Source organism: Somniosus microcephalus, chromosome 9 (genome assembly GCF_052327205.1).
Source record: "Somniosus microcephalus isolate GS21.2 chromosome 9, FLI_Smic_1.0, whole genome shotgun sequence".
Lineage (NCBI taxonomy): Eukaryota > Metazoa > Chordata > Chondrichthyes > Squaliformes > Somniosidae > Somniosus > Somniosus microcephalus.
The window spans coordinates 20,553,712-20,571,514 of record NC_140995.1 but is presented as its reverse complement, the minus strand read 5'-3'; the positions used below and the strand labels follow the sequence as shown (position 1 = coordinate 20,571,514).

The following is a 17,803-nucleotide window of genomic DNA, read 5'->3' as shown; positions in this document are numbered from 1 at the left end:
AAGCCATTTTCCACTGTCCGCCATCCTAGCTCCAGAAGCAAACTAGTGGGACTTGAGGAAAATCTTGTCTCGTGAGTCAAAATACTTTGAACTCAGGAATAAGTTGGCTTGCTAAAGAAAAAAGAATTTTGTTTTTAAATGTATGGATTGATCGATCTTGCCTGCCGTAGCAAAATGCCAGAAAGTACAACTGTACATTAAGTATGTGTGTAAGTCAGCTGATTTAGGAATAAGAAGGGTTTATTTCTTCAAAAGGTGAAAAGTAATGGCCACCTACATTCAGCCAAAGTGGGTACGACTGTTTCATAAATAAAAACTGCTTTTTGATTCGCTAATCTCAACTTCAAAACTAATAAGCTGGAGTACTTTTTCTTTTAAAGTGACCTCATTAAAACAAACTAAAACATGGAGGCAGTACAGTTTTAATGAATTATCAATCTAGTTGCACAACAGATGTATCAAAAATCTCACAAATATCCAGTTCAGATACAGTATATAGTTACATACACAAGAGGTATCGAAGCAGAAAATCGGCAGCCTTTCTACCATACGGTATATCTGGTAGGAGTTAGACAATGGCCAGAAATTAGGGCGGAACCCAGGCGGGTCGGGTCCTGGCCACCTCTACCAGTTTCCATGGGGATTTGTTTGGCCTGGATAGAAGTTCATCCCAAAGGGGAAGGAGACTCCCAGACATAAACTTCCTTGTCCTTAGGACTGGAAATCTGCTGGGCGGTGGTAGGTAGAGTACGTCGAGACATTGGCCAGTGCAGCCCGCCTGGGGGTTCAAGCCTGGAGCCCCAAAGGCTTAGAAAAATTTTCAAGCTTTTTTGGCACCCACTATTGATATTTTAATGATGTAACCTTCACCGGCCCCGTATTCTCTGGTGGGTTCAGTACTAGAGGTTCCCAGTGGGAGTATCCAGTTACAGAGAGACATCGTCCATGTGGATATTCAGGGCCATTTTCCTTCTCAAATCTGCTCTGAATACAACTGTTTTTTTGCAATGCATCTCTAGCAAAAACATGGACAAATAGCCTACCACCCTTTTCAGATACCTTTGAGTCAAAGCTACCCAGTTGCCATGTGGTGAGAGTTAAGTAACCCCCTGCTCCCCCTCACACACACACATACTCTAAGCAATGTTTCACCTAATAATGATGGCCTTGCCTTTCCAGGATCAGTTACCTTCACCCTATAAAATCTCTTATTACAGATAAAGACAAGAGTGATAAAGACACTGATGACTACAGCAGCTATAAAATACCACAGTGCAGGATGTACTGTGCACCAACCCAAGGTCATGTTCAAAACATGGAATTCGGCATCATGTGAATTACGCACTGGAGCACTGAGTCATAAGGCTACAGGATGGCTCTGGACCTCAAGTGCAAATTATCCAAAAGAGGTACATTATTTGTCTTCTACTGAAAAGCTTCAGGTGCGGAGGGGTGCACATCAGGAATTCAGGCACGTGCCAGGCGCCATTTTCCAGCCATTGCTTCTAGTGGTACGCGCCCCGTCTACATGAGGCTCTGCGCTGGCATCGCTAAAAATGAAACTGAACCCCAAGTTCTGAGCAACCAAGGCCAATTCTGTCAGCTAACTGATCCTGTTAATCAACCAGTTATGTCACCCAATATTTAACAAAGAAGCACATTGTGTGCAGAGATACCACTGGAGAGAGGTTTATAAAACCAAGGGGTAGATTTTCCTCCGTTCACTAACATTAGTGGAAAACTCAGCATGGGTATAAACAAGAACAACTGGCATTTATATAGCACCTTTAACATCTCCCTAGTTTGCATTCAAGCTGATTTTTTTCCTAACATTAGAAAATGGAAGAAACCATAACCCCAGATGATTTGGAGAGGTTTTATACACAGGACTTAAAAAATAAAACTGTTAAAATAAAGAAAGAGTCTTATGTGGTTTTCTTTTCCTTGTTGGCTTTCTTTTTCTGCTTCAGTGACTTCAATTCTGTCATTTCTGCCAATGTTCTGTATACCCACACAATCTAAGAAAACAGCAGAAAATAGTTAAATCGTTGGGGAAAACAATTATGCAAATTCTTGAGCAATTGGAAGCACTAAAACAAGTGGAAATGAACTCATACCACAATGATCATCGTGTTCAGTAGAAGTGGCGTTGAAAAGACGAGTGAAATGAACATCCCATTGGAGTCGAAGTACTGATACATGGAAAATAATCTGGAAAAAATAATTTTTACAACCTGAGCTTTTATCTAAAATCAAGTATAAGAATGTTTACTGTATTACACAACTAATTTGAACTAATGGAACAAGAACTACAGCTAAAAGCTAAAGAACAAAATAAATTAAAACAATATTTAGTACCTGCAGCTATATTTTTTCCCCAAAAGAGCACTATGACATGATTAAATAGAAATCTTCAGTTAATACATGCTATTAAAATAAAATGTCAATATTCATAACAATACTTGTTCTTGGATAGAAGTTCCAATAACACTAATTTGGAATTATTTTGATTTTTCTTTGAACAGTAAATACTAGATTCAAGTTGAGCTGCTTACAATGATAGTTTAGAATTACAATACAGAAACAGGCAGTTCAGCCCAGCCAGTCGATATGGTGTTTCACTCCCACGCGAGCAGTAGACCTAATCCCATGTGCCCACCCTTCCCCTTTCATTCAATCACCTCTCTAACCTATTCTCAAACATTGCCATGGTCTCTGCTTCAATTTCGAAGTCTGGTAGTGCATTCCACTGCCTCACAATCCTCTGTGTAAAAGTGTTTTTCTTGCACGCTTATCGTAAATCTCTGCATTTAAGCTTATAGCCATGTTCCCTCATTCTGGATCTGCCAATTATTGGAAACAGTTTGTTTCTATCTACTCTGACCCAAACCTTTATAATTTTAAAACACCCCTTATTCTCCTCTATTCTAATGAAAACAACCCCAAGTGTTCATGTCTGTCTTATTTTGTTTTTTTTAAACCAGGTAGCATCCTAGTAAATCTGCATTGTATCCTCTCTATTGCCTCTACGTATTTCCTTTAGTGTGGAACCCAAAACTCTCAGTACTCCAGCTGTGATCTTAAGATTTTATATAGATTCACCATTCCATCTCGACTTGTATATTCTATATCTCTTGCCATAAACCCAATATTCCATTAGCTTTATTATGGCTGTATTCACTTGAAGTGCTACTTTTAATGTATTTTTACCTGAACCCCCAAATCCATCTGCTCTTCAACATCACCCAGCTTCCTCCCAAATTATAACTTTATTTTTAACCAAAATGTACCACCTCAGATTTACTGACATTGAATTCCATCTGCCACTTTCTTGCCCATTCTGTCATCTTATCAATATCCCCTTTCTTTGGTCTTCAGAATTATTTACTGTGCATCCTATTTTAGTATCATCTGCAAATTTGGACATTGCTCCCCATAGCCCTACATCCAAATCACTGATGTACACAGCGAACAGTAGTTAGGCTGAAGTAACTCAGGACTCACAGCAAGAAGGGGCATGAAAAAGTAGTAATGGTGAAAATGGAGTCAGAACCAGTAGTATTTAAAAATCATACACTGATCCTGTACCAACATCTGCTTTTCTGATACAATACAGATTAAACAATATAGGTAATTTACTATATTTCACAATAATTCACAGCATTCAAAACCATGCAGCTGTAGGACCACACAAGCACAGAGCTAATCGATACACTACTTGATTAACACATTGGATTTGATTCATGCAATGGCAAACTAAGTGACTTTTTGATATGTAAAGTGTCTAAATGTGAGAAATGAATGCAATAATATCGACATAGGTGTTGCTTATTTTTACATAATAATGTTAACACTATAAAGATTGCCATTGCCGTTACCTCCAGTTCATTGCTGCCATTTCGTTAATGTATTCTGCACAGTATACCAACACAACTGCAATAAAGAGAAGAGTAAGGTGATACAAATTAGTTAGGGATGAACATTTAACTGCCAAGTTGAACTTTGAGTTTTATTTCACTGTATAACCAACTTGCTGTTACTAGCAATTTTGATATTCCAACATTTAAATAGTTCAATTAATTTAAAATATTTCAGGTTTTCAGCATTTGCAGTTTAAAATAATGTTTTAAATAATCCACACACTCTGTCCATTATACTGGCGTGAAATTAATACTGAAGGCATACCAGCTTCACATTAGTACAAAATCAGAATCGAAGCTCTTGTTTTGGTCCTTGGCTTCAGTTATATTCCATTTCTTGCTTTTTTCCAGTTCTGACGAAGGGTCTTTGACCTGAAACGTTAACTCTGTTTCTCTCTCCACGGATGCTGCCTGGCCTGTTGAGTTTTTCCAGTGTTTTCTGTTGTTATTTCAGATATAGCTGTTCAGTGTAAGCCCATCAGTAACCTCAGCTCAGCAGTTCGGTCTCACCACCTTGTGCACATGGAAACGTGGGAAACACGGTAACTTCAGGAACGTTTTCACTTCATTCCTAACAGCCACTTGGTTTTTTTTTTTTTTGGAGGTGGTGGCGGGGGAGGAAGGGCGGGGATGGAAATCATGCAAGCGGTTGGGGACCAGGGTAATTATGGAACTTGATACAGGTAAATTAACTTTTATTTTCCCTCAAACTGGGCACACATAGTAGTAATTCTGCCATGGCAGTTCTTTCTCACTGCTAAAAACTGTGACTACACGTAGCATTAGTGCAAAGTTGTTCTGCTTTGCAATAACGCTACCTTTTAATTTAAATAGTTAGCGTATGGCCAAGGTGAACGATAACCTGTCACTGCTGAGTTGTAAAATTAATCCACGTCGGGTCAGGCAAGACGATTAATAGATTAGAAGCAGAGAGTGAGGTTAGCAAAATTGCATCTAACTAGCATCCCAAGAGGTCTTCACAATATCCTCCAAAAGCCTAACTGTACAATTACAGGATTTTCCACACTAGCCATCCTTGCGACCCCTGAGCAAGTACCAATTCAGAACCAAATTATGGGCCGCTCTGTGCTATTGATAGCCAATGGAGAAAGGCGTCCGCCCTCATTTCATGCAGGATACTTCCAATTGTTCAAGAGAAAAGAGCCTTTATTCTTACCAGTCTGAACTGGATTCAAACAATTGCCAGAAACAACATATTGTTGGTACTCAAGCACAGCCTGCACTCAGGCGCAGCCCAATCTATTCAATGTGGTGTATTTCCTGAGTAGATTGAGATTACAACATTTCACTTGTAGCGTATTGCATTTTTTCCTTCAAAAAAAAGGGTGTTTTAGGTATAATCTGGGTTAGATACTTTGTTTTACAAGATAATAGTCCTAATTTCCATTCAATTAACCAGACAAAATTTCTTAAGAGTCAGTGAGAAAGACTGTATGCATACAGTAATAGCCCAATTGAGTTGTGAAACCATGGGCCTACAGGGTGGCTGTTTATTTCATTCAAATACTTAAACATTCACAGCTCTCCTGTGGTGTTGCTCATGGCAAGTCATATGGAGCATTTATACCATATTATGCACAGTGTAGTATTCTGCTACTAACTAGATCTGTATCCTTTAAGGCCACTAAAGTCTAATTGTTGTAGATGTGAGGACCCGAGATCAATTACAAGTTAACTATGGACAGTGAAGGAAGTTTGCAGACTGACTGGTGCTTGTAAATTTCCAGCTCCAGGTCAGGAGAAACCAGCAGAAAATTATTGCCATTCTTTTTCATTTTCTATACTTTGGTCCAACGTTCCTTCTAAGCGGTGCAGCTTTCAGAAACGTCAACTCATATTTCTCTCCACGGATGTTGCCTGACCTGGTGAGTTTTTTCAGCATTTTCTGTTGTTATTCCGGCTTTACCAATGTTAAGTTTCACACATGCGCAAAACTGTGAATGGGTCGCGCAGCCCCTTAAAGAGGCCGTGCACCCAAAAACAAATTAGGGGAAACATTGCTTTGGACACTTCGAAATGTGACTGTCCCAATACTCTCTAGTTTCAAGTTTTGGAAGAGAACAAATACTGTTCGCTTAATCCCAGTAATGCTATCCACGCGCTCATCTTCAAGTAAATGCATTTGCAGACAATTCACATCAGGATTGTGGAGTTAGATAAAGTATATTATTTACTTCAGACTGATTAAATTATGATAATTCACAATTTTCAATCAAAACGGACGTTGACAGCCCAGTGCAACTCAGTCCGGAGATGCAGAACCTGGGTCAGATAGGTAATTTATTACTACTCTATATTTCAACTGAATTACTTCAATTTTAAATTGGTGAAATTGTTCATTTGTCTAAAAAAAGCCTCTGAAACTACTGATACAATGATATCATACCATTTGCCTGATGAGAATATCAGCAACCACCACTTATTATAATCAAAGAGCATAAAAAACAAACTGTAGATCAGGTGTCAAACCTATGATCCGTGGGAACCACGAGTCGTGGCTATAGACTGTTGACCCAATGTCCATGGTACCTGCAGCACCTCCCATTTTATGTGTTTTTGCAACCAGCTCTGCACCGTTATCCTTCATCAAACCCATTGTCATTGTAACATCGCACCCAAATTCAACCTCCATTCTCAGTCTAAAGGTCTCACATATTCCCATCAATATTAAATTGTTAATTTTTAAATTAAAATAAAAAAAATTACCTCAGAAACTAGAATGCACCCACACCATGAGCTTGTACTCCATCACTTTGACAACCAACGGTCAGCCGTAGAATTTTTTTTGAAGTGTGAATAAAAATGGTTGCAGATTTTCTTTATTGCTGTGAATAAGGGCTTCAATAAGTAAGAGACACAGCGTCACAGGGATTTACTGTGTTGCTCTACAGCACAGAAAGTCCATCATTAGTTCCAACATGGTTCTCGGCATGGACAAGTTGAGTGAGCAGGGTCATGTTTCACTAAGTTATGGTGCAGCTCTATACTTTGACTAATAAGTAATGAAGACAAATAAAATCGATGGTTTTAGTTTAATTCCAGCAGTTTTTAAAGTGAGTGGACAAAGTGGTGCTCTCTTCATTTAAAGTGTTCCTTGAATTTGGTGTTTTAGGTTATAATTATTTATACGTGGCCCATGTGCTCCATGGTAAATAACTAAGTAGTCCAAAGGTTTGGATATCACTGAGCTCTGAAGTGGCTCTTTGAGATAGCAGATTCTAGGCTGGATCGAAACGCAGAAGCATGAATCCACTCAGCCACCAACATCATCATAGACTCTCACTACACAACAGTTTTTAAAGTCTGTTTACAGTATTACAATATATTGGTTTTTAATTTGTATACTAATGGTTAAGATTCACAGTGCCAGCATATTTGGCTGTGGAAAAAGTATGTGAGCAAAGGAAATCACTCAACAATTATGCTAAGTGCTCCTCACTATATCTCGCAACACACACTGCGTATAGTTCCCTGTTGAATTGAAAGTTCATATACAGCAAAACATAATCTCCTTTATTAGTTTACTTCAACACATTTCTGGATGATTACCAAAAAACAGCCTTATAAAAGCATAAAGTAAAAAAAAAGTTCATAATCAACTACATACAAATACTGAACCAAAATAGACATTTATACTGTTACAAACTAGGGAATCTTTGAATATCAAGACAGTCACTGAATGTTGAAGGGAAGTGGATTTTAAAGGTGAAAGGGAAGTGAGTCAGGACAATAGCATCATGAGGTTGCAGAAGAATGTGAGGCACCACACTGACCTCTAGTGGTAATAACCATACTGCAATGCCAAGCATTACTGCAAACTCTGCACCAGTTACAGGTACTGCAAAGTTTCAATGGGGGTTCAGCAGTTTGGACTGCAGCACTATTTTCAGTGTTTCCCAATTCACACGAATCATCCAAAACTCACAGATCATAGAAATCTATCAGCTGTCTCACATATTTGATAGATCATTTCATAATGAACCATGAATATTGTCGATAAGTATCAAATTACATTAGGTTTAGCAATACCAAAGGCTTGTCTGCATTTGGGTCAATAGATTTGTGTACATACACAGCAATCGAGATCTGGACAGCTGGTGACTAATACCACAGTTGGTCGGGATTCCCTGCACTCAGCTTCCAATGACACGGGCTCGATTTCTTCAAAACACTGATCATAGTACTAAATATTAAAATGTAGGCGTGAATTAAAAAGGTAGGTAATTGGGGTTCAGTTATCTAAATTGCTTAGATTTCCAATTAAGTTACTGTCTTGTAACACCTTTCCATTATTAAAAGGTTATTTGCACCTACATCGTACTTCCATATCGACTGCTGTAGATTTGCAGGACATTTATAAAGCAGCACACTGACCTCTAGTGGCAATAACCATACTGCAATGCCAAGCCTTACTGCAAAGTTTCAAAGGGGTTGAGCAGTTCGGCCTGCAGCACTATTTTCAGTCTTTCCCAATTCACATGAATTATCCAAAACTTTTTGTTTGCCCTCCATGCATATCTACCCCATATTTTGTAAGACAGTAGTTTTGCACGTCCATTGAAACATTAATTAATGCTATAGGCTAAATAGCGTGGGTACTACTAACTGCACAGAAGCAACAAGAATATGTTATTGAAGATGGAGGAACATTATTCACAGTGAAGCTCAATTTTGTAGCTGATATTTGTTTTGTTATACAACAGACTGGAGGTACTTCAGTAAAATCAGAAAGTTTCACAGGGAGTGCAACAAGGGTTCACCAGACTGATTCCTGGGATGGTGGGGATTGTCCTAATGAGAGATCGAGTAGAATGGGCCTATATTCCCTAGAGTTTAGAAGAATGAGAGGTGATCTCATTGAAATGTATAACATTCTTAAGGGGATGGACAGGGTAGATGCAGGGAGGATGTTACCCCTGGCTGTGGAGTCCAGAACCAGGGGTCACAGTCTCAGAATAAGGGGTCGGCCATTTGGGACTGAGATGAGGAGAAATTTCTTCACGGAGGGTGGTGAATCTTTGGAATTCTCTACCCCAGAGGGCTGTGGAGGCTCAGTGGTCGAGTATATTCAAGACAGAGATCGATAGATTTTTGAATATTAAGGGAATCAAGGGATATGGGGATAGTGCAGGAAAGTGGAGATGAGGTAGAAGATCAGCCGTGATCTTATTGGTTGGTGGAGCAGGCTCGAAGGGCCAAATCGACTACTCCAGCTCCTATTTCTTACGTTCTTTTCTAACATTTTGTGGCTGGCTGTATTCAATGAATGAGTGATGGATCTTGTAAGAACTTGAACTGATGTTATCCAGGTAGCACTTCAGCATGAGCCACAGCCACACTTCTCCACTCATGGTCAGCAAGGTTGAAAAAAAATGCAATGCCAGGTACTCTGATTTATTTACAGTGAATTAGGGAAGGACTAGGGCTGTGCAGAAGCCCTCTGACAGAGGGAACGGTCAGTTAACCATAATCCAAGCCAGAACAGTGAGGAAAGGACTTAAAAAAAAAAAAAACTACCCCAACTGATAACAAAGCAAGTCTCCAACTATGCAAGAGTCATAACAGCACAGAAGGCGGCCATTCGGCCCATTGAGTCCATGCCGGCTCTCTGTAGAGCAATCCAGTCAGTCCCATTCCCCCGCTCTATCCCCGTAGCCCTGCAAGTTTATTTCCCTCAAGTGCCCATCCAGTCTCCCCATGAAAACATCGAGAATCTCCGCTTCCATCACTTCCGTCGGCAGTGAGTTCCAGGTCATCACCACTCGCTGCGTAAAAAAGTTATCCCTCACATCCCCCCTGTATCTCTTGCCCCAAACCTTAAATCTGTGTCCCCAAGTCCTTGTACCATCAACTAGTGGGAACAGCCTTTCCCCGTCTAGCCTATCCAAACCCGTCATAATCTTGTACACCTCGATCAAATCACCCCTCAAGATTCCCACTTTAGACATCCCCTACTGCATGATATCAAATTGTATTTAACTGATTTGCATTTCTGTCAGATTATATAATTTTTTTTAAAAAGACCAAATATTTCTAAATATGTCGATATTCCACATTGAAAAAATAATTTGGCCTCCTAAGTGTTCTGGTGTTGAGATGGGTCAGTCAGGACATCCTAGTTCTTGAAGTCATTTTTGGGCATGTTTAAAAATACATGAAAAGGTCATACGCAACAAATACGTGCATGATCCATCTCACAGCTTCAACACGAGCGTTTCACGAGGCCCTACTTCCTGATTGAATACCAAATGCATCCTCAATCTTACATTTTTCACACCAATACAAACATAAAAACTTACTCATAAAGAGGAAATGGGCAATCTGCAGTCTGTAGAATTTAATAGTAGTCAAGGTAAGTAGAAAGCAAAGGGCATGAAAAGCGAGCAGCCCAATCAGCCATGGCTCTGACCACTGAATCTGTAACACAAAGAAAACAAAGAGCAGATTTACAAAATAACCCATCTTAAAAATCACTTTATAAAAAAAAACTTGCTACAAACCTCTATGTTTTTACTAAATTAATCGTTCAATTAGAAGATCTTTCGGTGGACTTTACGATGTGGTCCTCTCGGCATATGGCTGTGTGTAACACGGGCCACACATTGGGAATTGGGTGCGTAGATCAGCGTGCCCAACGTGCGCTCCCCATCGCGCAGGGCTCTGCACCGGAGGAGATAAATCGTAAAATCTACCCCCTCGTATTTTGCATTAATTTCTTTTTGCCTTCAACTACCCAATTGTGTTGCCACATTCTGTTAATGCACATGTAGGAAATAATTTGGCTCAATGATAGCACGCTCACTTCGGAGTCTGAAGGTTGTGGGTTCAAAGCCCACTCGAGGACGTCACTACACAATCTCACAGGACAAAAGCTGTCCAAAAAACAGCTAGAAGGAAGATCCTCCGAGGTTGCAGAGTACACTACATCCCTGGTCTCACCAAGGAGAATGCTGAACTCTACTGGGAGTATGTCTCAATGTTTGAATCTGACCCCTTCGCAGAGGAAACAATATCTACCGGTGAGAGGGTGATGTTAAGTATCTCTCAAGAACGTCAAAACACCTGGAACACCTTGATAGAGACAACAGATCTTACAAAAAACAGCAAGAAGGCATGGTCTCTCATACGCAAACTTGGAGGTGATCCCAAGAAAGCTGCCCAACATCCAAATGTGTCTGCTAACCAAGTTGCACACCAGTTGCTCCTAAATGGAAAAATCAACAAGAAACAACCAAGAGCACAACTAGATAGGAAGAAGTACAGCGATGATCCTGGCTTCACTAGACCATTCACCATGGAAGAGCTGGAAACTGGTATATCTAGTCTAAAACACGGGAAAGCAATTGGTCTTGACAACATAGCAACAGAGCAGATAAAGCATGTTGGACAGCAAGCAAAGAAGTGGCTCCTACAATTGTTCAACCACTGTCTGGCAACACACAAGCCACCTAATATCTGGCAGAAGGCACATGTAATAGCACTATTAAAGCCTGGAGAAGATCCCTCAGATCCTAAGAGTTTTCGGCCAATTTCACTGCTTTGCCACACCTATAAGCTGTTTGAACGCCTGATACTCAATAGGATAGCACCAACTGTAGATGAGAAGATCATTCCAGAGCAAGCAGGTTTCCGCCCCGGCAAATCAACAACAAGCCAACTGCTCAACCTCACACAACACATCGAAGATGGTTTTGAGCAAGGGATGGTAACAGGTGCTGTTTTTGTAGACCTGTCAGCAGCATACGATAGTGAACCATAGACGTCTCCTCTGCAAGATTCTAGAGATGACAAAAGACATTCACTTAACAGAGCTGTTAGAAAGCATGCTTCAGAATCGCCGGTTCTATGTTGAACTAGGTGGGAAGCGAAGCAGGTGGCGTATTCAGAAGAATGGTCTTCCTCAGGGAAGCGTGCTTGCACTGCTGCTGTACAACATCTACACGAATGACCAACCTATAGACGGTGTCACACGCCGTTTTATATATGCTGATGATGACTTGTGTCACTGCCCAAAGCACTGATTTTAACACCGTGGAGAAAATGCTTTCTGAGGCCTTGGAGGGACTAAAATCCTACTATGAAGAAAACCACCTTCGCGCAAACCCATCAAAGACGCAAGTTTGTGCATTCCACCTCAGAAACCGTGAAGCCAAACGCCAGTTGAAAGTAACCTGGTGTGGAGCAACACCGACGCATTGCGAGCACCCTATCTACTTAGGAGTCACCCTTGACCAATGCCTCACCTTCAAGAACCACATCGAGAAGACAAAGGCAAAAGTGAGCGCACGAAACAACATCCTGAATAAGCTCACTAACACAAGATGGGGAGCAAGCCCGAAAACATTGCGAACCAGTGCACTTGCTCTTTGCTATTCCACTGCCGAATACGCGTGCCCTGCATGGGAAAGGTCTACTCATGCCAAGAAGATGGATGCCATTCTGAATGCAAGCTGCCGATTTATCACAGGTTGCTTAAAACCAACAAACACCAACAGCCTATATATCCTGGCGGGTATCGCTCCCCCTGATATAAGAAGAACGGTAGCCAGCAAGAAAGAGCGACTCCATCAAACATCAGATGAGAGGCACCCTCTGCATTGTCATACACCTACACCCAGCCGCCTAAAGTCAAGGAAGAGCTTCATGAACAGTGTTGTTCCATTACAATCAACCTCATCTGAAGCCCGCATCGCCTTGTGGAAAGACCGGCTCGCCAGTCTTGAACAACCCCCAGCGATGGAAATTTTACCTGATGAAAGCCTTCCCCCAGGAGCTAATTGCAACTGGGCAATCTGGAAGTGCCTTAACAGACTTAGGACCGGTGTAGGTTGCTCAAAAGGTGTCACTAAGCAAATGGGGATATTCAACCAGCCCGACAACTTGTGAATGTGGAACTGAGGCACAGACTATGCAACATCTCCTGCAATGCCCATCGTTAGAGGAACCCTGCACTGTTGCAGATCTTGCCGAATCCAACAACAAGGCGCAAAAATGTGTCCAGTTCTGGCTGAGCTATGTATAGACTGTCCGTGGACACGATAAGAAGAACAGGACACTGTAGTGCGGTACATTTGTCTACGTAACAGTGACTACACCAAAAAAATCAGCCTGCAAAGCACTTTGTGATGTATATTGAGGACAAGGAAGAAGCTAAATAAATACAAGCTCTTCTACATCATAGGAAATGAGGCTGGAGACATTTATTATTGCTGACTCATTGCCGACTTGTTACTCTCTGTAGTATTTTTCAGTGACATTCCATATAAAATATTGAAGCGGTATAATTGATTTTTTAAAATCCTATTTTGTTTGCCATTCGGGTGGTAGATTGAGATTAGTGGTAGACCTCATAACTGAATCACTTGTTTTGACAAGCAATGATGGTGCGGTTTGCTTTGCTGACTGGACAGTATAAACAGAGAATATCAGGAGACGGAGCTTTACGGGTGACTGATGGTTTGTCATTAGAACATGCTTGAAATGGTTACCTATATGGGTAAATAGCTTCAACAAGTAGGGCCGAGTGCTTAGGACACCGGTTTGTTTATATTAGAAGCACAATGTCAGAACCGAGAATAAAATGTGTAGGCACAGCTGTGATTTGCAACCTTGTTTCCGGTGACTAGGTCCTTACAGCACAGTGAGCGAAAACCGCACCAGTGGCCTGTGTTGGTGGGCTACGCTCATAAAAGATGGCTCCCTGCACCGACGACAGTATAACAACTTGCATTTACACAGCGCCTATAACATAGTAGAACGTCACAAGGCATTCCACAAAGGACACGACAGGAAATTCTCGATTTAGCGGCACCTAAATAACCGGAAATCGCTGTTAACCAGCAAAATTCAGGAGTAGGTTCAGGTAAGTTTTACTTCATATTAGTGGCCGTTCCTGGATCTGTGGCTGTGTAACCGGGGTTCCTGCACCTGTTGCTAAGCAACAGGGGCGCCTGGATCTTGTGGCTGGGGTTCCTGCACCTGTTGCTAAGCAACAGGGAAGCCTGCATCTGTTGCTGTGTACGGGGGCTCTCGTACCTTTTATTATACCTCTCTGTAATCTAGACTTTTTGATAAACCGGCACCCGGATAATAAAGTTTCCTGTATATACATGCAACATTTTCTTCTACCTTCTTTAATGCCTTGCCTGACTACTCTGTAGCCGAGTGTGTTGATGGACAGCCTGCTCCCAGCCCTCTACAGTTTTGCAGTTGACCACCACACGAGAGCACGACATTGCCGTGGGGGTGATCGCTCTCCGGTTTTTTTTCTCCCTCTCCTTTGATAAGCGGTTCAATTCTGTTCAACGTGACCTCTCCCCGACTCCCAGTCGCAGGGCAAGGTTGAAAGTCAACGAGAAGCAACCTGCCTCTGCTGTGTAGCAGTGTCCTGGGACATCGAATTATCGAGCTTTCTCTGCAACACAAACCTGTCTGAACTCACCACAAAATCTGGAGCACAAGTCACACCTTGAAGCATATTTTCAAATGTGCAGGTATGACTCAGACTTTATTGAAAAATTGACAACCCTAGTGTAGGGGGGGTCAGACAAAAATATAGTTGTCTTATGTTCATTTTTATATAAAAAATACATTACTTCCAATATTTATTGCTCTAGGTCAGTCCCTCTGCAGACCAACATTTCGCATCCATCCCCGCCAATACTTTATTTTTGCACTTTAGCCAGCATACAACAGGACTTAGATAACATTCAGGCTTGGGGCTGTGGTGGAAAGGGTGGACAGCTTTAAGTTCCTCGGAGTCCACATCACGGAAGACCTTTCCTGGTCCCTCAATACCTCCTCTCTGGTGAAGAAGGCCCAGCAGCACCTATATTTCCTAAGGAGGCTGAAGGGATGTAACCTGTCACCCCTGATCCTCTCTAACTTTTACCGCTGCACAATAGAGAGCATCCTGACAAACTGTATCACAGTATGGTATGGCAGCTGTAGCTACTATGACCGGAAAGCCCTGCAGCGGGTAGTCAAAACTGCCCAACGCATTACCGGCACCCAGCTACCGACCATAGAGCACATATACCAGAAACGCTGTTTACGGAGGTCACGGTCCATCATCAAAGACCCTACCCACCCCAGCCACAGTCTGTTCACCCTCCTGCCATCTGGGAGACGCTACAGATGCATTCGCACCCGTACGATCAGATTTAGGAACAGCTTCTTTCCCAGGGCTGTCATCCTACTGAACTCCACAAATAAACTCTAAAGCCTGCACATCTGCTAATGCACTTTATTATGGTTATGTTTATGTTAATGTATGACAAGCCAAATGTATGTTGAATGTTTAAATGTCTTAATCTAAATGTACACTCTCGGGAGCCGCAAGCCTACATTTCGTTGTACAGGTAGACTACCCTTTATCCGAACTTCCGAAAACCGAAACCCTCTAAAAACCGAAGGTTTTTTCGGTCAGCGTAAGTCGTGCGCACGACATGACCAGAGTGGCGCACGACTTACGCTGAGCAGAGGGTCAGCATAAGTCGTGCGCACGACCCCCCGCCGACCCACCTGACTCTCTTCCAAAGGCTCGAAAGCAACGAGAGCTCTGAGCCCGCGGCGGTGCCGGCCCCTGTTCCGACCGAGCACGACGACCTGTTGGTGGAAATGCGGAACTTCATTGCATTCCAGGCTAGCAGCGACGGACAAGCCACGACTGCGGACCCCCCCCGACCCCGACCCCCCCCGCGGACCCCGACCCCCGCCGACCCCGACCCCCGCCGACCCACCTTCCGAAATTTTCCGAAAACCGAAACACGGCTGGTCCCGAGGTTTTCGGATAAAGGATAGTCTACCTGTACTGCACTTGTGCACTAACAATGACAATAAAAGTTGATTTGATTTGAAGTGGCAAGTAACACTCACGCCACATAAATGGCAATGACCACTTCAAACAATAGAAAGCCCAGCCATCTCCTCTTGACTTTCAATGACACCAGCATTGCCGAGTCCCCACCATCAACATCTTAAGAGGGGGTCATCATTGACCAGAAGCTGAACTGGGCCAGTCACATCAACAGCATGGCTTCAAGAACAAGGGCAGAGACTGGGTACTCTGCAACGAGTGGCTCGCCTCCCGACCCCTCGAAGCCTCTCTACCACCTACAAGTCACAGGTCAGGTGTGTGATGGAATACTTACCATTCACCTGAATGGGAGCAGCTGCAACTCGAAGCTGAACACCATTCTGGATTGGGTGACCGCTTTGCGGAACACCTCCGTTCAGTCCGTAAGGGGGACCCCGAGCTTCCGGTCGCCTGTCATTTCAATTCACCGTTCCATTCCCACTCGGACCTCACCGTCTGCGGCCTCTTGCATTGTTCCACGGAAGCTCAGCGTAAGCTCGAGGAACAGCACCTCATCTTCCGATAAGGCACTTTACAGCCTTCCGGACTCAATATCGAGTTCAACAATTTCAGATCATAACCTCGGCCCCTATTATATTTTTATATTTTTTATCCACACTTTTGGTTTGTGCCTTTTCTTTTTTTCTCTCTCCCACATGGCAGCTGTCTCTCATTCTGCCAGCGCATTTCACACTTCATCCAGAGCCACTGTTTGTTTCTTTACCTGTCCTATTACCATCTCGTCTCACCTTGAATATCTCTCAATGTCTCTTCTTTCATCCCCTCCCCCATTTCCCAGCCCCCAAACTGCCTTTTAATCGGTTTAATTTCCTGCCCTTTTTCTCTCAGTTCTGAAGAAGGGTTTCGACCTGAAACGTTGACTCCGTTTCTCTCTCCACGGATGTTGCCTGGCCTGCTGAGTTTTTCCCCCGCGTTTTCTGTTGTTATTTCGGATTTCCAGCAGCCGCAGTATTTTGCTACACCATTCTGGACACAGCAGTTAGTTTGATTGGTGCCCCCGTCATCGTCGCTGTGTCAATATCCTAGAATTCTCTACCTGACTTAACACCATTGTGGGAGAACCGTCGACACAAACACCACAAGGAGAAGGCCGCCCCCTCCACCACCTTACCAGGAAAACTAGGGATGGGCAATAAATGCAGCATTGCCAGTGTCGGCCAAATCACGGGAACAGATTGAAGAGCTCCATCAGCAGTGCTATTTGCAGCATTGTCCAGTGTCTCATTTAAAGTCAATACAAACAAGACAAAACGAAACAAAGTGCTGACATCAGCAGATGAACTAAAATAACTGACTACCAATATAACAGACATAATTCAGGTCTCATGTAGAGACCATTAGCGTAACACTGTTCTATATTTATGGCTCTTGAAGGTCCCCAAGTAAATAAACCATAAATTATTAAAATTAACTCTCCTATTTTCTGTAACCTTTAGTAGTAATTTTCACTCATTAATAAATGCAGTCTACTTCGGTAACTCCACCTTTCACTGGGACAGTTGAACTAGAGGGAGCCGCACCATAGTCAACCCAAAATGGGCACAGTACATATTGGTTAAAACTGCTAACGCTATTGCGGACTCTGGAGGCTGTTTCAAAAAAAAAAAGCCAATTTTTTTTTGCCATATACACCATGTATGCTTCAGCTACAGATTATCATTTAAAAAATACTTAACATGCTTATTAATAGTTCCCCAAGTGGTAAAAGGGCTCACTGTTCAGCTTAATTTTTATAGAAGCTGGCTTTTACAGAAAGTGCAGACAAAAAGCAATGAGAGTAGAGAGTAGCCCGAACTGCAACTCCAGATATAGTTGTGCAAGAGGTACAGGAAACTTTCGATTTACCGGCACCTAAATAACCGGAAATCTCAGTTAACCGGCAAAATTCAGGAGTAGGTTCAGGTAAGTTTTACTTCATATTGTACTTGCCTTCCTCGATCTGTTGCTGTGCAAGGGTGTGGCTGCAGCTGTTGCTAAGCTACAG

General features: G+C 42.4%; 1 protein-coding gene across 1 annotated transcript in view; it reads right to left on the bottom strand.

The window, feature by feature from the left end:
* Positions 1-406: 406 nt before the first annotated feature.
* tmem18 (transmembrane protein 18) overlaps positions 407-17,803 on the bottom strand; it is a 30,122-nt gene continuing 12,725 nt past the window's right edge. Inside the window, exons 2-5 of the mRNA XM_085996422.1 lie at positions 10,241-10,358; positions 3,879-3,933; positions 2,118-2,211; positions 407-2,018 (exon numbers count right to left, since the gene is read on the bottom strand). Coding sequence (XP_085852548.1) covers positions 1,926-2,018; positions 2,118-2,211; positions 3,879-3,933; positions 10,241-10,358 — 360 coding nt within the window. The 3' untranslated portion in view covers positions 407-1,925. The remainder of the gene's footprint in view (positions 2,019-2,117; positions 2,212-3,878; positions 3,934-10,240; positions 10,359-17,803) is intronic.